We start from the raw sequence: 20146 nt of genomic DNA on the forward strand, positions 1-20146 counted from the left end.
CTGTTGTTTTGATGGCCTAACTGACAGATCAACGTCAACACCATTAGTCATGAGTTAACCATTAATAAACTGCTTTGTCAGGATGCTTTCAACAGTCACTCCACTTGGTTGGGATAATGTCATTATAAGATGTGGCTTATTTCCTTGGGAAAGATTCCTCTCGATTTGGACTTCCTTGTTAGATCAGATCATTGTTTCGAGCACCTCCTTCTTTTAACAAGCGCATCTTGCGTAACGACCAATTACAGCACAGAATTTCACTATCCATAACATCTGAACCAAGTAACTCTTTGTATTTGGACTTTGCTCTTTCGCGCCACTGTAAAGACCTCCTAATTTTTCCTGTGACCTTCTCATAGAGACCAAGGTCACTTCAGGCCTTTTGTCATTTGAATCACAACCATATCAAAGCGTAGCACCTCCCGAAATTTCATCACTGACTTTCCCACACGTCTTCTCTTCAGATCGTCTACACCCAACACCGCTTTTGCCTATATGCACAGCAGCATGTCCTTCACAAGGGACACGTGAGGCTTCAAACACGAGACTGTTCACTCGTGCTTGGCTACCCAATCTCAGGCTGCTCTGATGCGTTTCAACTGAAGAGGCCAGGAGCAGGAGCATGGGGCTGCAGTGCATGATGCCTGTGATCAACCATGGGAGACGGACCGGGTTGTGATGCCCCTTTGACCCACGAGTGTGGACAGCGCGCGGGTCAGTGGGGTTTTTACCCCTTTGCAGACACATTCAAACTGCCATGGTGTGAAATGAACACAACACAAATTTGAGCACAGGAACGTCTACACTGAAGTCAAGACACTTCAATCGCGTAGCCAGTCTGTCAATTACCATGTTAACTACATATGAATAGCCACCATGTCTATTTCTGAATCAACTTAAATGTTGAAATGTAACAAATTAACACACACACGTGCGGCAGGTGTTTGGTCTCCCTTGAAAGCAATTTCCCAATATACTATTGTTCATTCCCCACGTGTGTGTTAATTTGACAAATTATTGACCAATACAAAGTGTTGAAAAAGGCTTGCTGTTTTTGATGATGTACTGTTCCTTTATGGACCTATATATATATATATGTTACGTTATGTTATGTATGTATATATATGTTCGTGGCGCGTCCACTGTGGGTGCGATGCAGGAGTGAGGGTCGGAGTTATTGTAGGCAGCCAGACCAGACTGCCGTTTCCGTGTGCTCCGTAAAAGTAGTTCTGCCTGTGTCGAGCAGCAACCGGACGACTGTATCTGTATCAGAGCGGACTTGGACGCACAAAGTCTCCTCAGGACTCCTGATGTAGTGTTGTTTCGTTCGCGAACGTTTCGTTCAAAACAACAACTCTTTTCAGTTAACGTAATGAGCTGAATTAGTTTATGAAATTATTTCGTTCTTTGAGCTCTGCTGCCGTTAGCCAGGCCGCTGGGACCGGAAACAGAAGCGTTCGTGCCGACTGGGACCGGAAACGGAAGCGTCCGAGCCGGCTGGGACCGGAAACGGAAGCGTTCTGTGCAGTCTTGATGTGTCAATTGGGACGCCAGTGAGCGAATACCTTTGGCAATATAATATATTACAGTGCTAAAACTGAGCATCATCTTTGTAAACGCACTTATAGGGATGTTCTATTCAAGTCAAGAATAACTACTTTTTTATAAAAAAATATGCCTATAAAATGAAAATATGCGATCACAATCGTTGCTATAGATGCGTGTAGTCATGTGAGTGTGTAGCTAAAACGATGTGTTTTTGTGTCCTCATTCGGTGGGTTTACAAGTGGCACTGCGTCACGTGACTCCATCTCCACGGCAACCGTTGTCGCGTGCAAGTTTGCCTGGCACTGGCGAACTGAGATTTCGAAACTTGACTGAGCCGATAGTCAAATGAGATGTTTCACAGCAGGCGGCGGCAAGATGAGGGCCATATATAAACACTCGGTCGTGCTGTCTCGAAAAAATGTGGATCGGGTCTTCAATTGATGCCCATGTAGCGACGTCCTGCTCGCTTTTCTCCCGTGTCCGTGACAGAACCGCTCACTGATCGCTGCAGGTATGCTTTCCAGTTTGCATGTGCCAAAATATTCTTATAACGAATATTCTGACTTTATTTTACGTTTGACTGCAGTCTGTCAATTTTAAGTCATGTACCATCTGTAAAATACAGTAATATAAAAATGTACTGCGGTACTTTGTTTTTGCAGACGCACACAGATCTACAAAATTTCTATATGTTTTTATTTACATTTCCACTGTTGTGTATTTGTATTTTTTATTTAGTCGGCAGGTGGGGCTAGTGACTAAACCTCTGCGCATGAGCCGCATTTAATTTTTAAACGAGATGAGAGGGCCAGAGGAAACAAAGTGTATGTAGAACTTTATACTAATATTAAAATAATAATCACTCGTTATAATTTTATTCACAGTCAATGTAATTATAATTAATTAATTAATGTATAAAATGAATGTCTTTTAAAAAATATTTGTAAAGTAAACCTATTAATAATATTTTATTAGTAACAATAAATGACTGTACAAAATATTGAATGAGCTAAATAAATGAAAAACAGAATAATTACATTTCAATTAACCAGACAAATACTACCGGAATCTTGATCATATAAATGCTCGGTGGGCTGGATTAAAGAAAGGACCGGGTCGTATGTGGCCTGTGGGCCACACTTGGCTAGTGGTTACAAGATTAGACACACTTGCACAACTCCACACAAGAGGTCCAAAGTTCTGCCCTTTCAGAGGATTCTTAAGGACAATTAAGTCTTATCAGTAGAAAGGATATTGATTTAACAATAGGTTTATTGCTTTGTATGTGTAATTTTCATTGCATCCTGGGGCTAAAATATGAATACCTTGATCAGTGTACAGTACTCACTGGCTACTTGGGCAGACACAAGGGCATCCTCAAGGGAGGAGGGGAACGGGTTGTTGCCTGGCAGGGGCCGTGTTGTTGTTTTTTTCCCCCACATGGGGCCCTATATCCCTGGCAGTCCCCATCAGGTACAACTGCATGCACAATTTTACAACATCCATTGCAAGAGCTGTGTGCAAGAAAATGTAATGGACTGGAAACCATTCCAGGGTGTACCCCACATCTCACCCAAAGTCAGCTGCGCGAGGCTCCAGGTTACCCACTACCACTATAAAAAAAATACAAAAATACAAAAAACATTTAAAAAGTAAATGTAATGACCACTACATTAAGTGCACTTGGATTGATGTTTCAACTATAGCAGTATATCATGTCTTTCTATACAAAAATAACAAAGTTCAGTTTTTATTGTCATAATCGTAACTCAAATCAATCGCATCTGAAATCATCTTTCCCCAGAAAATGAATGAAAATATCATTCACGTGTTCCAGCTCCCCCAAAAAAACACCAATGGTGTCGAACTTAATGGCATTATACAGAAAACTGTTTTAAGTGGTTCTATTTATTACATTGAACAGATGTAAATGGGTTGTTTCAGAATTAGAGGACAAGTTAGGCGCCAAAATTCTTGATAAACAGACCATTTATTTTATATTATTTTGCTTTTTTCTCCAAGGTAAACAAGTAATAAACCATCAAATCATTTGATTTGTCCAAGTCAACTTTTTTGCTTCGTAGTTTGGCACAACCCTTTTATATTCATGTGTTTTTTTGATAATGGTTATATGGGGGTGGCGGCATGGTGGCTGACTGGTTAACGCGTCTACCTCACAGTTCTGAGGTTGCGGGTAAAAATCCAGGCTCCGGCTTTCCTTCGTGGAGTTTCTGCGCGTACCTGTGTGCGGCTCGAATGACGTGTGGAGCGACGTTCACCGTGACAAAGCGGCGTCGTCACTCCTTAGCGATGACGCGGGTTTCTCGAAGCGGAAGATTTAAAAAGCAACCGTCGGAACTCCCGTTCGTGTGGCCAAGCAAGCTCGCGAAAGTGCAGCGGTGAAACGACCACGAGACGTGGCCGTGTCTCTGCGTTTGTCTGCTATTTCCACTTCGCGCTGCTTTTGACCTCACTGAGCTGTGGCGACGTCGCCACAACGTCAGCGAGCCGCCGTCCCGACGTCACTCTAAAATAACACAAAATAAGGTATTTCGCCACTTAATTATGCTGTCCACAAAGTTACATTTTGTTTATGTAAGAGCACTGGCTAGTTCTTATAAGGCTATTTTATTATAGCCCCGAAGATATAACCATCAATAATGGTCGTAATAGTTTGGAAATGATGTTAGCAAGAGGCTACCTACATATGTAGCTGAATAAGGTCAGACCATTAAGAGCATCTATCAACAGTACGACACACCTCCAAACAAACACGATCATAAACATACACTACTCTCTAAAAGGTAGGGATGTTAGGCTTTCTGGATATTTCAGGATGAACCTAAAATAGACTATAACCTTTCCAGTTGAATTTAATTTGATCTCTACAATTTTTTTTAATGCACATGTCCAACTGCTTAATGCTTCAATACTTTTTGTTCAACTTGCTGTTCTTTGACGAGGAGCTGAATGCTAAAATTCATTCAGCTCCTCGTCATGGATCAAACACACATCCACAGGTGTTTGACCCATGAATCTTTTCTACTATGTCCACTGCTATGCCTTTCTGTGACTCTCCCAGTGTCTCTGTATCTCCATTGCAACCCGATAATGACATGCAAAGCTCAGTGGCCGTTTTGCCTTTAGGAACATCAAATTTAGTTTTGCCAAGTCAAAAAGAACTTTTCAAAGATCCTTAATTCTTCCCAGGGGCAATCGTAGGATCAGAGATTTAGGTGTGCTGAGCTCCCGGCCTGGGACTGATTTGTACATTTCAACGCAATTTCATTCCCACCATTCTGAAAGAAAAACATAACACTCCTTGAATACTAATATGTGAAGCTTAGAAATTGAGTTTTCTGAATACTTAGAAAACTAATATGTGAGGTGTGAACTCCTCTCTTTGCTCCTCTCTCTCTCTCGCTCCCTCTCCCTCTCTCTCCCTCTCTCTCTCTCTGTGTTCTAAAAAGAGTAATAATGTTAGTGGACCTCTAGTCAGTAAGCTATTCCGGAGCACCTTGGCTCTAATATTATCACATGTACTGTACATGACAAAACATCTAACTTCTCTCGTTGCAATTCAAACAGAGAACAATGGTATTGTCTCACCACCTGAATTGTGTGTTGGTATTGAGTGGTAGAAGTTCAACCAAGTACTGTATGATTTTTCACTTTTCTAAGTTGTTTTAAAAACACATACAGTTTAATTTTTTTTCTATATTTATCTCCCAAATTTTAGAGGTGCTGGGCTTCATTTTGAGGATGCTTCAGCACCACAAACCTGACCTCAATTCACGATATCTACAGATCCCTTTTCAGATACCTTGAATCAGGTTTTAACTAGGCGAAATGAATTTATAGATATCTGTAGCTGGAGTTACAGATATCCACAGTTTAATTGCAGTTATTCGTAATTCACTAGTTGAAGTCTCCAACTGAATTGTAGTGATATGTAATGATAAACTCCGTACACATGAATGGGAAAAGTGATCTCTGTCCTAGGCAAAATGACGTAGATATCTGTTATTCCTTTCTGACTAGGCAAAAGTGGACTAAAGATATCGCTATCTGTCATTTCGACTAGTCACCATTAGGTTACAGATATCTTAAATGCTTTCCCTTAGAGATAGGGTGAGAAGCTCGGTGATCTGGGCAGGGCTCAGAGTCGAGCTGGTGCTCCTCCGCATTGAGAGGAGCCAGATGAGGTGGCTTGAGCATCTGGTTCAGATGCCTCCTGGATGCCTCCCTGGTGAGGTGTTACGGGCACATCCCAGGAGGATGCCCTGGGGACGACCCAGGACACCCTGGAGAGACTCTCTCTGCTGGCCTGGGAACACTTCAGGAGCTGGATGAAGGGGATGGGCTTCCTTGCTGCCCCCACGACCCAACTCGGATAAGTGGAGGAAAATGGATTGCTGGATGGAAGGATATCTTCCATGAAAATTCCAACTATTACAAATTTAATTACGACTAGATAGACGTTGTTGATAGCTACTGTGTTATTGGCGAATAGTCAAACTTACCTTTCAAATGTTAAATCCACTCGCTGGAGTTGAAGCCTCACAATGGCGAGATATTGTAGATAAATTGTTAGGTGTTGTCTTGGTCTCATTATTTCAAAATGTGAACAGCATGACAAAGAGGACTGTTTAAAATACTGTACCAATTCTAAATGATGCAGGACATGTATTGGTAAATTCATGGCGAGAGAACAGCATGTTGTGCAAAAAGTACTAAAACACTGAACAGTTGGATGCGTTTTCAAAAGTTTAGAGAAGGTAAAATTAAGTTCACCTGTAAAGGTTATAGTGCATTTTATGGTCATCCTGAAATTTCACTCGAAAGCCCAAACATTTTGTGAGTAGGGGATAGTGGAATTGATTACTCTCAAAACATTATTCTTTCTAAGGGCAGAATTTTTGATACAGTCCTTTATTGGATCTCACCAAATGTGCAAGTGTCTAGTTAGTGTAGCATAAGTAGAGCTCTTTTGTCCAAACACTTCCATTCTTGTTGACCATGTGCTTTTGTTCACACACCAAGGTATTTTAATTAAGCTTGAGATGGAGGGAAAACGTTTGCCTGGTTTTGGGACATTTGGGCCCCATTCGTCCCAAACACCTCCAAAAGAAAAGCAATCCAGCAGTCACAGACACATGCTACCTCCTGTCAGAAAAGGTCGCATTAATAAACCGAAGGGCCTCTACTCGGATGTCTTCACTACTTTGAGGTTTAAGGTAAAACGTACACACAACATGTGATTAAAATTGTTGTTAGATTTATTTTTTATTTTTATTTTTTTTATTTATTATTGTGGTCTTTGTATTGATTCCTAAACTGTTTACTGATTAGACTTGTGCAGAGGAAGCAGACACCCATCAGCGGGTATGCACACCTGACCTCAGTGATTGTGATGATTCAGAAGGTGAGAAACCCTTTAGGTCAGGCATGTTCAGTTAAAAGTTAAGGCCAAGATCTACAACATCATATTGTACAGCACCCATTATAATTCAACCCTAAATATTTTTGTCATAGCTGACTGCTACTAATTTTCTATAGGTTATCGCTACCTGGTACAATTCAATACTCTTCTTACAATATTGTTGATTTTTCACATGGAACTGAAGTGCTAATTAAACATTTCTTGAATTTAGGTTAAATGTTTTTAAACTGTGTGGTGTCACATGGAAGAATTTCATTCAATGCCTGTGCATTTCCTATGCACCGTAATGAACAGCAAAGCTAAAGTTAAAAATAACTTGACGGAAAAATGTTTTGCCCATTAAATTAAAGTGTTCATCAAAATAATGCAATGGGTGCATATTGAAAGCATCCAATAATATGCGCCGCTTGTCTCTCATTTTTTTCTTTAGACACAAGCTCAAAGTCTCCATTTGCCAAATACAAGTTTGACGACAAGGAATATTATGGCCCCTTCTCAAAGCAATTACTCACTTCTTACTTCAACCGTGGTGGAGATACACCTAAGGTCCAGATGCCCTACAAAACTGTTCTTGGCAGAAGCCCTCGTGATTTAACCAAAGAGAGGTATGGACTTCCCTTGTATGACCAATAATTGTCCAGTATTCTACCTCTGTCAATGTGATAGTATTGTAGCTACTCGCATGAAAGTGCTTAGAAAGGGAGCCTCTCGTGCCCAGAACAGCTTTAGTATTTTCATTGAGGATGTGGTTGCAACCTGTTGTGAAAATATTCCGTATTGTCCAAAGGTGTCGGAGAGAATATTTGAAGATTGATTTTGAAAAGCTCCTGGCAGAAAAAGAAATAGACTCTAATCTTCTAATGCCGCGTTGTTTGGACAATAATGACGAGCATCCAATTGTGTCACCCTATCTTCCGCTTGAGGTGAGCCTGGTTTCCCACAACATTTTGGGTTCTTGACTTTTAAGTTTTTGGTGCATTTTTCCATTTCTTCTTTTCCAACATTTTCCTCCTAGATATTTGACAATGTGGAGTTTGACTCTCGTACTGCAGAAGACTGGCTTGGCCTGGGTAAAACTGAAGGCTCAACTTCCAGAAAACCAATTCCGGCAAAAGCGTTACTGCCTATGGATGACACAGTATCGTTTGGTAAAATGGGTGCTAAAATTTAAAAACATGTCTAGATGGAAAATCAGGACTATTTTGACCGCTAATTTCATCTGCGTCATCAGAAAACGGCCAACTTCCCCCATCATTGGAGTATAGCTGGCATTTAGTGGGAGTTCTTGACTACGATAGTGAAAAATGTCAATACTTGGTAGAAAAGGTTTTCACAAACGGCATGCTAAAAGAAGGAGAAAGGAATTGCCCTGGTAATTTCATTTGCTTTTGCACGTACAGTACATGCTCCACTTTGGATTTGGCCATAAAGACCTGTTTGCATGTTTCCCTCATTGTTGGTCAGGTGCAAAATGCCTGCAAACAGGCAACAGGCACTGGATTCCCAGAATCAGGCTGTTGTTCAGTGCTGAGGACCCACGTGTCTTTGTGCAGCGAATCCAGTTTGCGATGCACCTAAGAGCGAACTCAGAGGCCCTCATCCTCTATAACTTGACTGTGGACTGCATGCCTATATGGGATGAAACGCCATCTATCGATCTACACTGTCTCCATCGTATCAAAAGACGTGCTCTCTCCGGCTCTGGCCTTAAACTGGATATGTAAGTGATCCTTACTGTTGTCCCTCAGACTTAATTTACTTTTTTTGTTTGTTTTTTGATTACATCCATTCAAGAGATGATGGGGTCATTAATGACCTGTTGACAAGGGGAATGCTCTTTATTCAGTGTTAAAACATGTGTAGAGAGACTGGCCAAGGAGGTAAAGCTGGAATATGACCGTACTATGAATCGCTTCATCTTGGATAAAAGTGTGGTGACCCACCCACAGGAGTTTTCACACATTATGCTGCCACAGAAGGAACAAGAGTGTGTGCCCCTCAAAGGTACAAGTGGATTTTGTTTGTTTAATTCAGATTCAGGCTGTTACTCATGTTCTGAATCTTAACAGTTAAACAGCCATTTTTCCTTGTCCAGGGTGTGTAACAGTTCCTGCCTTTGACTACAAGAAGAACCAAGCTGCATTCTTCCACAAGTCCATGCTGACGGAACCAAAAGTGATCTGCACGTTATCAGAAATAAGATTTGAATGCAACAAACTAGCAACTATGAAACTGTTCAATGTATCCTTAACCAAACCTCTGCGACTGGATGAGTTTGAAGCTAACCAAGCCCAAATGCAAACACAGGTATTATAACTGTCAACAATAGGGTTGTTAACAGTGTAGGACACGAGTTATTCTTGATCATGTTTTGATTGTCTTTCAGATAAGCTTGTTTCTTCGGGAGGCATGGATGCTCACTGTGACTTACAGCCTCCGACACAACCTTGAAACTATTGGCAAAGGCGCGTACAACATGAACGAGACTCACTGGGATATGCACAAGGTTTCCAAGTTGAACAAACTGTTGGCCGTGGTGCACTACAACCTGCAGGACACTCTGCGCAACCTTGTGGAGGACTCACTCCTCGGCCTGAGCAAGCTGATTTTGGATGCATGCTGCAGTGTGTTAACATGCACTGATGACCTGGTGTGGGGGGGTGACTACATCAATAGCCCCTACAAGTAAGAGCGTGCACACCGTTTCATACCTGATAATTTAAACGTATATGAGAAACCACGATATTTGTAAATCGCTATAATGCTGTGCAATTTGGTACCACTGTGAGTTCCAATCTTGCGCATCAACTTCCATGATTCTTGCTAAAATCTGTACCAAAATTTCCAATTGTCATAGAGCATGTAATGAATATTAATGTTGAGATATTTCAAGCATTATTTTCTTACCAAATCTCTTTTTACAGTAACTTGAACAATAGTTGAACAAACTATTGTCCTTGATTTCTGATTTCAAAACTAACTATTAATCAATTTGTTGTTTAATGTAATAATATGAGAGGCGGTTACAAATTTACAATATATGGTTTCACAGTCATAATGGCCCTCTGAGGGAAACCGTTACTACAATGTGGCCCGCGACAAAAATGAGTTTGACATCCCTGGTGTAGTGAGTCACTCGCCAGGGTTCAGTGCAGGCAGTTGGTTCAGTTCCCACTGAGGGTAAAAATGTGACTGCAAATGGTAGGCTGATTTTTGCATCAAGTCAGCTGGGATAGGGTCTAGTTAATAAGCGATATAGAAAATGGATGGATGATGTGGAATGGTCTTTTCAGCATTCATTTATTCTGATAATATCTTTATGTATTTGACCGGGTTATATGATCAAGGTTTGAGTTGCCATTTGATCTGTCAGTCATTTTATTTACCCCTTTGTTTCTATGCAGGCCAAAGAACAAGCCTCTGTTCCTGGTGGAATTAATTTTGAATGAGACAGGCGTATATTATAATACACCTCTGGAGAATTTTGAGGCCTCTATTTTAAATCTGTTCAATGAAGGCATTCTGGTCACACACAATATACCAATGCTTGATAAGGTAAAGCCTAAAATCGTTTCACTGTAAATGAAACAGAAAATCTAGTGTATATACTGTATGTAAAAATTGCTCATGACAGAATTTGTTTTATAAGTGGACAGTATTGACATGACTTTCTCCTGTCCGGCCCAGTTTTTAATGAAGAGGCTGTTATTCGGTGACGATCCTGTGCTGGAGTCAGTACATCTTTGTGAGGCAAAAGTAGCACAATTGAGAGAGAAGATCTGCATGGCTCTCAAGAAAGCTGTCATACCCCTCAAGGCTTACGCTGCAGAATATACAAAATACATTGAGCTGTACAGCTTAAACATAGAAGAACACTTCATGTAATTGCGTTTTCCTATAGAAGACTTTAACAACACGCCCACAAAGCTATAAATCAAACCCAGACATTCACCCTCTCTGCAGATCCAGTAGCGATGATGAGAAGACATCCAAGGCAGTGAAGATAGAAGTGGAACAGCATCTCAAAGACAAGGAAGCGCTCCAAAGCTCCCTGCCATCCTCTATAATTATTGGGGCATTTATTATACATGTCGAGGGAGTACGTCAGAATCTCATCAGCAAAAAAAAGGATTTAGCCATTGCAACACTGGAGCACCATGCCGAGAAGCTAAGAAGGCATGTTGAAGATGTAAGTCTGAAGCGTATAACAAATTGAAGTTTTTAGCATCTTTCACAGAATTTTAATTGATTTCATTAGAATTTAAGTTACGTCTTTAGTTAGCTATTGCCGCATTGCGTGTGTCCAGGAATGTGAGGAGTTCAACACAATTGGACACACGCTGAGCGACCGTCCCAACTCCATTGAGGATCTGACAGAGAAGAGGGACTGGATGAAACAAATTCCTGACCAGCTCAAAAGTTGCAAGGTGCTAACAAAACAGAATAGCCTGGCTATTAATGTCATTTATCCCCAAAAGTACTTACTTAATCAGAAACTTCTTTTCTTTTTCCTCAGGAACGTGTTGCAAAGACTTTATCTGAGTACGAGTTATTTGAAGAATTTTACTACTCTTTATCAAATGAGGATTTTATGAAAAAGTAAGTGTTTTTTTTGTTTTGTTTTTTTGTTTTTTAACCATAGCATACTGGCCACAGCAAAAAACACACATGCACAATATCCAATACGGGCTGTTTAAAAAAAAATAAGGTACCCAAAATATTGCTACTGCTTGTCAGCATGACTCTGTTCAGTTCTTCACCACTGAAAAGTACGACTATTATAATAACTCTACTTTAAAATGTATGGCCTAGTGTTTTGCACATCTGCATCACAGTCAAGAGGTTCTGAATTAGAATTTTGGCTCAGGCCCTCCTGTATGGAGTTTGCATGGGTTTTCTGCAGGTACTTTGGCGTCCTCCCACATTCCAAAACCTGAATGTTATGTTAATTGAAGACTTAAAATTGTCAGTAAGTGTTAATGTAAGTGCAAAATGTTTTTTGTCTATACCACTGATGTTAAGCTCAATTTTCTGTACAAGTGGTATAGATAATTGATGGATGGATTGATTTCTCTCTGACTCTTTCTGAAAACTAAACATTGTTGTTGTTGTATAGATGTGTTTTTGAATGTTATAATACAGTACCTGGATCTACAAGGTGGGCCATAGGTTTCCATACATATGGTTGTAAAATCCTAATACCAATAAGTATCTCAACATGTTGCAAGAAGAGATTTTCCCGTCTCTCTTAAACCAAGATGGTAACTTCCCAGTTTACTTACAGCCAGATTGAGCTCCATCTCATTATGTTATTCACGTGTGTCCGGGGTTGGAATAGCAGTTTCCAGGGGCTTGAATTGGTGGTCATACTGTATGCAGGGGCTTCCTAGATCCTCAGATCTCAGCCCTTGATTTTTATCTTTGGGGGCACTTCAAGACCATTGTGTATCTGGAAAAGATACAAGAATAAATTCATCAAAAGCAGTGTTTACCGACCGTTATTGAGCCAAGGCACCCATCTTACATAAGAAAATGCTTACGGCACACCACCCCGAAAAAATACTGAAATAATAATCTCATCTCAATTTACTTTACATTTACTTAGTGTGAAATCTGGGCCTGTTTAATTGAACACAATGCTGATATACTTTTACATGCAGAAAGCCATAACCTATTCAGTTATATGAATCACAACTGGTGGATAGGTGGGTTTATTGTATCTTCTGCCATTTAATGGAAACACATTTAATTGTTCTGCTAGTATGGCTAGATGAACAAAGATATATTTGTAATTAAAAAATCATTTTCTGACAAATTAAGTAAAATTGAATAGTTTCCCGATGAGCTCTTACAGCAAATTAGAGTGCCACAGCTCCCTGGTTGTGAATCTAAAGGAACGTATCACTAACGCTTTTACCCCCCCAAAAAAACTCCAGCTGTACCAATGCATATTTTCAAAACAATGGAAATCATGCAGAGTTTATTCTTGGGAAAAAAAACACACACATTAGTATGGTTATTAATTTTCCCAGGTGGCGAGCTATTGAGTGGCCCCAAAAGATAAACAGACAGATCGAGGAAGTGACCGCCCATCTTGTTGAAGAAGAGGAACGCTTCCAGAAGGTCCAGATAGTCGACCAGGACATTTTTGAGCAGCGCATTGAAGCTGTCCAGGTCTGCTCAGCCATCTGATTTGTTTAATTATCTGAAATAGCTGCCATTATGTCAAATTTTTGTTTTAGCTTCCTTGTTATTTATTTATTTATTTTAAATTAAGTTGTTGATGTTGTTGAGAAATTGCACTCTAGCCTGATATTGGTCTCTGACGATACCCCACTTAGAAACTCTATTTTCAAGTTAATTTCTGTAAATTTGTTATAATTAGGTTAAAGTAACCGCCTTTGTCTTTACAGATGACGGTTGGAAAGTTCACAGGTTTTGCAAATGTTGATCATGCGACTGAGATGGCCAATGAGGTGAGGCGTGCAAGCAAGGAACTAAAAGAGTGCCAGAGTCTGGCTCAAACCTACAACACCAGAGAACGCTTGTTTGGTACTCCCGTCACAAATGTGAGTAAAATAACATGCGACATTCCAAATTAACTGGGGAGTCAGCATACATTATAATAATCAGTTTTGTCTCGATTAAATGTGTGTATCAGTATGATCGTCTGCACAAAATGGCAAAGCAATTTCAGCCATTCTTTGATCTCTGGACCACCACCTACGATTGGACGCATCGGCATGAGAGCTGGCTCAATGATCCGCTGACCTCCATTGACCCTGAGCTGCTTGAGCGCAATGTTACAGGAGCCCTGGATACCATGAATAAATGTATCAAACAGTTCAAAGACAACCCCGGTGAGTCACCTCAATAACTATTGAAGCTTTATGAAGTGTTTTGTCAGTGACCTAATTAAAAAAAACATTTTAACCTGTTTACTCTAATCTACCCCTATACTAGATTGCCAAATGGTGGCATCTTTAATCCGTGCCAGGATTGAGGAATTCTGTCCTTATGTTCCTATGATTCAGGGTTTGAGGAACCCAGGGATGAGAATGCACCACTGGCAGTCACTTTCAGATACCATTCAGATAAAAGTTGTGCCCAAAGCCAACTTAACCTTGTCCCGCTGTTTGGAACTTGGCCTACAGAACCACATGGATGCCATAACTCAGGTGGCTGAGACAGCTGGGAAAGAGTACACCATTGAACAGGTAATTTTGTTATCTAAGTTTACAGTCATAGCATTTGAGAGGGGGTGGGATACCCTTGCAAATACATTGAAACAGCTGGATAATTCACATTTTCAGAGAGTAAACATTGTCAATCTGTCTCCTCACTCAGGCCCTGCAAAAAATGAAAGTAGAATGGTCGACAATTATCTTTGATCTGATGCCCTACAAGGAAACTGGCACTTACATCCTGAAGAGTCCAGATGAAGCATTACAGCTGCTAGATGACCACATTGTCATGACACAAAGCATGTCCTTCTCCCCCTATAAGAAGGCATTTGAAGCCGAAATCAACAAGTGGGAGAGCAAACTCAGAACAACTCAAGTAAAAACATACATGTTAGGCTAAGGTGCTGGGTCAATAATATCTTGCTACTCATGCTGTGTTACTGCTCTCTTGTGATGCTTGCAGGATGTGCTGGAAGAGTGGCTGTTATGTCAGGGCTCTTGGCTCTACTTGGAGCCCATCTTCAGCTCAGACGATATCAATGAACAACTGCCTGTTGAGGGAATGAGATACCAACAAATGGAAGAAATATGGAAGAGAATCATGAAAGGTGCTTTTGATAACCCAAAGGTCAGTCTGAATAGAAACAAGATGACAAAAGATTTGCAATATATCACATTTCAGGTATAGTTATAGAGCCCATTGTAAAACCTAGTAAAAATACTACCATAATTGTCTGTTCATATTCATCTTCAGATAATTGAATTCTGCCCTGGTCCACACCTGTTAGACAAATTGAAAAAGTGCAACGTACTTTTAGAACAGGTGCAAAAGGGCCTCAGCGAATACTTGGAGATAAAGCGAAATGCCTTCCCCAGGTAAACCTTCTCAAAATAAAGTTGGCTGAGCTAAGAAATGTATTTATTTCTGAAAAAAGACAAAAGTAACACTACTGTATTGAATACTTAAGGCTTCCTAAAGTTATGTGAATATTGGTCCGTGTGAAAGTCAAAGATGATTATTTAGTACACAATGTTCTCTTCAAATGAATACCGTTCAAGGTAACATTCCATAAACTTGTTTGTAGGTTCTACTTTCTGTCAGATGATGAGCTTCTGGAGATTCTTTCACAGACCAAAGATGCCACTGCTGTCCAGCCGCACTTGCGCAAATGCTTTGAGAACATTGCACGGGTTGGTTTTTTGACCATTGTTTCGAATCTAATCTAATGACTTCTTTTGAGACTGTTACTGTTGCTTCTCAGCTTAAATTCCAGCCAGATCTACTGATCACACACATGTACTCTGGAGAAGGAGAGGAGGTAAAGCTATCTGTGACTGTTATGCCCACCGGGAATGTGGAGGACTGGTTGAGGTTGGTGGAAAAATCTATGACAGCTACAGTCAGGGATTACATTGATCGGTCGCTCAAAATTTACCCAGAGGTCTGTGAGTTTAACTTCAAAGCTGTGAATTTTTTTCTTGTTCAGCGTGTTTATTGTGCACTCTTGGCGTCTCAGAAACCTCGCGAAGAGTGGGTTTTATCATGGCCTGGGCAGGTGGTGATAGCTGGCTGTCAGGTCTACTGGACTGCCGAGGTGTCAGAGGCTTTGGAGCAGGGGGACTTGACTGACCGTCTTTTTCCTCTTCTCCAGAAACAGGTGCAGAACTGTTAAGTATTTCAACTGTGGAATACTCTATGATGAATGTGCAATGCATACACACCGGAAGATATGCTTACATTTTACTGTGTTATCTTTTTGTGCAGCTGGGTAACCTGGTCCACCTGGTGAGAAGTGGTGTATCTAAAATGCAACGAGCTGTACTCTCCGCCCTCATTGTCATTGAGGTGCATGCTAAAGATGTAGCAGCCAAACTGGTGGAGCTGGCAGTGTTGAGCGTCAATGACTTTGAGTGGATTAGTCAGCTGAGGTTCAACTTTCAATCTACTTATCTCACTTGTTACTTTTTAGTCCACTGGCATGATATTAATTTAGGCATTCTATGTAGATATTACTGGGCCAGAGAGGACTTGTACATCCGAGCGGTGAATGCAGAGTTTTTGTATGGATATGAGTACCTTGGAAACTCTGGACGTCTGGTCATTACCCCCCTCACAGACAAGTATGCTTTTTACGAATGACTATCTTATTAATATAGTGCCAAAGCCCACGAAGGTATTGCTGAGCTCTTCTTACTAAGATGGTTAGATAAGGATAAATGCCATCTTAATGATTTCAATAAATTTTTCTGCTTCTCTCAGATGCTACCTGACCCTGACAGGTGCCCTTCACCTCAAGTTTGGAGGCGCTCCTGCAGGTCCAGCAGGCACAGGAAAAACAGAAACTACTAAAGATCTGGGAAAGGCTCTTGCCATCCAGACAGTTGTTTTCAACTGCTCTGACCAGCTGGATTTTATGGCAATGGGCAAGTTCCTCAAAGGCTTGGCGAGGTAAGTGTTGGTACCTGTCCTTTGAACCAAACATGTAGCCTACAAGGTGTGTCAGGAAGGGTCTGGGACTGGTTTTACAAAAGATATAGTTCAATATACAAACTACTCCCACTTCGAAGTTATCCCCCTCAAGTCTCACACACTTTCCCAGCCTTTTCTGCCATGCCTTTATGTACATGTGAAAGGATTCTTCTGAGATCCTGCGCAGCTCCGTGGTGTCAGCCATCCTAATGTCATCCACGTCTTCAAAAGAGGGTCTTCTTGACGACCCCCTTGACCTCACGTGGAGCCAGGTAGGATGAGTAGAGCGGTTGCTTCAGCACGTTGATGTTCTTCTTGGCCAGGAACTGTTAGATGCTCAGGGCATTGGAAGCAGGCATGTTGTCATGGAAAAGCAGCCACGAGTTGTCTTGCCACAACTCTCACATCGAAACTGAACGACGCAAACGCCGCCGATCTTTTTGTAGACCTGCTGGTTGATCGTCTGATCCACAATCAAGGGGAAAACTCATAGTTTGTAGCCTGGGTTTCAAATATATTTTTTGTGGCACTAGTCCAGCAACCTTTTCTGACACACCTCATATATAAAGATTGTTTCGCTTTCAATATTAAAATATGTCTTATATGCAGCTCCGGTGCCTGGGCATGTTTTGATGAGTTTAATCGTATTGATGTGGAGGTGTTGTCTGTGGTGGCACAACAGATCACGACGATACAAAAGGCCCAACAGCAAAGGGTGAGTGGCTGCAAGATTAGTAACCAACTGTAAATGGGTACACTGCAGTTAGTATCTCATTCAAATATTAGTAAAGTTGACGATGTCCTTGATGCTTTTCTAAACTAAGGGTAGGCTTTTTATGAAGGAAACGTTCAAGTGTCGCACACATATTTGCACAGGTTTCTCAGATAAATTGTGTCTTGTGTGACATCTTTCTGACGTCTGTGCTGCCTTTTGTAGTTTGTGTTTTATGTTAAAAAATGTATTAGGCTGTCTATCTAGCCGCATAAGCTTCCACCATAAGCTTTAAATAGCTTCTAGGAAGACTTGCTGCGCCTCAGAAATGTCTGTTAAGAATCACGTCGATAATATGTGGTGTGTGTGGGGGATGTGAAATAAAAATTTAAATTGATTTTAATTTCAACTAATGATTGCATATTTTGTGTTTTTAGGCAGAAAGGTTTTTTTTTTGAGGGTTCTGAGATTCCGCTTGTTCCCTCTTGTGCTGTATTCATCACCATGAATCCTGGTTATGCTGGCCGCACAGAGTTACCCGACAATCTTAAGGTTTGAAATGCAGAATGAATTTCGAATAATTGTGCGATGTCATTTTCTGGAAAAAGCATTCTTAGAACCAATTTAATGATCTCTTCTCACAGGCCCTGTTTCGTCCAGTGGCCATGATGGTCCCTAACTTTGCCATGATAGCTGAAATATCACTGTACTCATTTGGCTTCAGTGATGCCAAAGTCCTCTCTCAGAAAATCACCAGCACTTTCACACTCTCCTCGGAACAACTTAGCTCTCAGGTGAGAAGGCTGTAGACTTATGCAGACTTACTCTGACTCCATACCGGGTGTAACATTATACGAATACTTATACATACATGTACATACTTATACGTACACAGTACGGGCAATGAACAACTTTCTTCTATGTTCAGGATCACTATGATTTTGGAATGAGATCTGTGAAGTCTGTAATCTCAGCTGCCGGAAATCTAAAGCGGGAAAATCCCAATATGAATGAGGTTTGGTGTTTTTATTTTACTTCCTGCATAAAGAACACGTGTCAAGTTAGCGACTACTTACTAACAATCCTGCCAACTCGCAGGAATTGATCTGCCTGAGGGCCATCAAAGATGTCAACGTGCCAAAATTTTTACGAGATGACCTGAAACTCTTCAACGGCATCGTGTCTGACCTTTTCCCAAAGACAAAACAGGAGCCAATCGACTATGGCACGCTTGAGGAATCTATGCGTAATATATGCACAAAGATGAACCTCAAAGATGTGGATGGTGAGTTTATCTGGCTTATTTAGATGTTGTCTTCTCTCCTGGAGTCTGTTGACAGTTGTCATCTGTGATTGCAGAATACATTGGTAAGTGTATTCAATTGTATGAGACCACTGTGGTCAGACACGGTCTGATGTTAGTGGGACCGTCTGGTTCAGGTAAAACCAAGGTGAGTCATTATGTGCGCTGTGTTTCTGTGCACTGATTCTGTGTGGAGTCAAGTATGTAATGATTATGTCACGTTTTAGTGTTATGAGGTTCTTGGTGCGGCGATAACAGCTCTAAAAGGCCAGCCCTCTGTCAGCGGTGATCTGTATGAGGCAGTTCAGACATATGTGCTTAACCCCAAGTCGATCACTATGGGACAGCTTTACGGAGAGTATGACTTGCTCACGCATGAGTGGTAAGTTGCACTGTGCTTGACCTCACCTACAAATGACAAGACATGAGAAATGACACTTCACGCCAACCATTATAGGACAGATGGCATTCTCTCGTCTTTAATCCGGATGGGTACTGCAGTGATGGACAATGATATAAAGTGGTACATGTTTGATGGTCCAGTAGATGCTGTCTGGATTGAAAACATGAACACTGTGCTGGATGACAACAAAAAACTTTGCCTTAGCTCTGGAGAAATCATCAAGCTCACTGAGGTATGGTAAAACAGTTCTTGAGTTTTCATTCTGCCTATGATCTTTGCCTTACAGTGTACACACAAAAGTCCCATTTCCTCCTGCAGACCACACTGGAAAAAAAAAAGATAATTTGGGCCCAACATAAAAAAATACCCCAATTTGTTACAAATAAATGTATTAGTTTGCCTCAGATTATATTTATGATCGAGTTCAAACCTTAAATTCTGATTTGATGTGTATTGCTTTTGCCTTAGTCAACATTTACATTCACACAATGTTAAAATATGATTTATTATATAGGCCATAGACTATTTTGATTAGTATTCCTTTCATTCCTTCTTTTTCCACTTTTGTCCTTTTTCCTTTCCTTAATTCCCTTTTCCCTTCTGACCTACTTTTTCCTCCTCCCTTCTCTTTCTTCCTCATTACGGTCCGTCTTGCTTTCCAAACCTAGCACTGTGAGGCAGACGTGCTAACCAATCGCCAATTGTTCCGCTCCGGTTTCCTATGCTTTCTGTCATTCATCCCGTTCTAATTTTCCTTCTCCATTCCTTTCTGACCTACCTAATTATCCTTATTTTTCCTTCCTTTATTCGTCATTACTTTTGTCTGTTCTTGATTTCGTTCTGTTTCCTTCCAAAATATAAAAACTAATCTGTAAAGTAATCATCAGTCCTACCATTAACTATGAGCACAAAAAACACATTTACCCACAAGCAACGATCAACCTGGTGCGAGGCCACATGGTCATGTGACACCAAAAACTAGTGAACATGCTTTTTAAGTAAAACTAATGCTGTTAATTTGGTTTGAGGGGAGTGAAGTTTGGTTTCAGTCAAAGTGAACAAAACATGTTTGAACTGGAAACC

General features: G+C 40.8%; 1 protein-coding gene across 1 annotated transcript in view; it reads left to right on the forward strand.

Annotated features, from left to right (window-relative positions):
* The first annotated feature begins 1923 nt into the window (after positions 1 to 1923).
* The window catches only part of dnah1 (dynein, axonemal, heavy chain 1), a 41770-nt gene continuing 23547 nt past the window's right edge, over positions 1924 to 20146 (forward strand). Inside the window, exons 1-37 of the mRNA XM_061688806.1 lie at positions 1924 to 2059; positions 6592 to 6785; positions 6901 to 6973; positions 7422 to 7596; positions 7779 to 7914; positions 8007 to 8139; positions 8223 to 8363; positions 8456 to 8711; positions 8838 to 8995; positions 9087 to 9298; positions 9378 to 9676; positions 10396 to 10546; positions 10679 to 10872; positions 10955 to 11180; positions 11299 to 11418; positions 11508 to 11590; positions 13024 to 13165; positions 13405 to 13560; positions 13653 to 13851; positions 13955 to 14208; positions 14339 to 14551; positions 14639 to 14803; positions 14930 to 15051; positions 15261 to 15366; positions 15438 to 15617; positions 15693 to 15833; positions 15941 to 16104; positions 16183 to 16296; positions 16436 to 16624; positions 17255 to 17367; positions 17803 to 17909; positions 18002 to 18151; positions 18286 to 18372; positions 18456 to 18642; positions 18717 to 18808; positions 18888 to 19042; positions 19118 to 19295. Of these exons, the coding sequence (XP_061544790.1) occupies positions 6612 to 6785; positions 6901 to 6973; positions 7422 to 7596; positions 7779 to 7914; positions 8007 to 8139; positions 8223 to 8363; positions 8456 to 8711; positions 8838 to 8995; positions 9087 to 9298; positions 9378 to 9676; positions 10396 to 10546; positions 10679 to 10872; positions 10955 to 11180; positions 11299 to 11418; positions 11508 to 11590; positions 13024 to 13165; positions 13405 to 13560; positions 13653 to 13851; positions 13955 to 14208; positions 14339 to 14551; positions 14639 to 14803; positions 14930 to 15051; positions 15261 to 15366; positions 15438 to 15617; positions 15693 to 15833; positions 15941 to 16104; positions 16183 to 16296; positions 16436 to 16624; positions 17255 to 17367; positions 17803 to 17909; positions 18002 to 18151; positions 18286 to 18372; positions 18456 to 18642; positions 18717 to 18808; positions 18888 to 19042; positions 19118 to 19295 (5745 nt within the window). The 5' untranslated portion in view covers positions 1924 to 2059; positions 6592 to 6611. The remainder of the gene's footprint in view (positions 2060 to 6591; positions 6786 to 6900; positions 6974 to 7421; positions 7597 to 7778; positions 7915 to 8006; positions 8140 to 8222; positions 8364 to 8455; positions 8712 to 8837; positions 8996 to 9086; positions 9299 to 9377; positions 9677 to 10395; positions 10547 to 10678; positions 10873 to 10954; positions 11181 to 11298; positions 11419 to 11507; positions 11591 to 13023; positions 13166 to 13404; positions 13561 to 13652; positions 13852 to 13954; positions 14209 to 14338; positions 14552 to 14638; positions 14804 to 14929; positions 15052 to 15260; positions 15367 to 15437; positions 15618 to 15692; positions 15834 to 15940; positions 16105 to 16182; positions 16297 to 16435; positions 16625 to 17254; positions 17368 to 17802; positions 17910 to 18001; positions 18152 to 18285; positions 18373 to 18455; positions 18643 to 18716; positions 18809 to 18887; positions 19043 to 19117; positions 19296 to 20146) is intronic.

The sequence above is a fragment of the Phycodurus eques genome, chromosome 10 (assembly GCF_024500275.1).
Source record: "Phycodurus eques isolate BA_2022a chromosome 10, UOR_Pequ_1.1, whole genome shotgun sequence".
Lineage (NCBI taxonomy): Eukaryota > Metazoa > Chordata > Actinopteri > Syngnathiformes > Syngnathidae > Phycodurus > Phycodurus eques.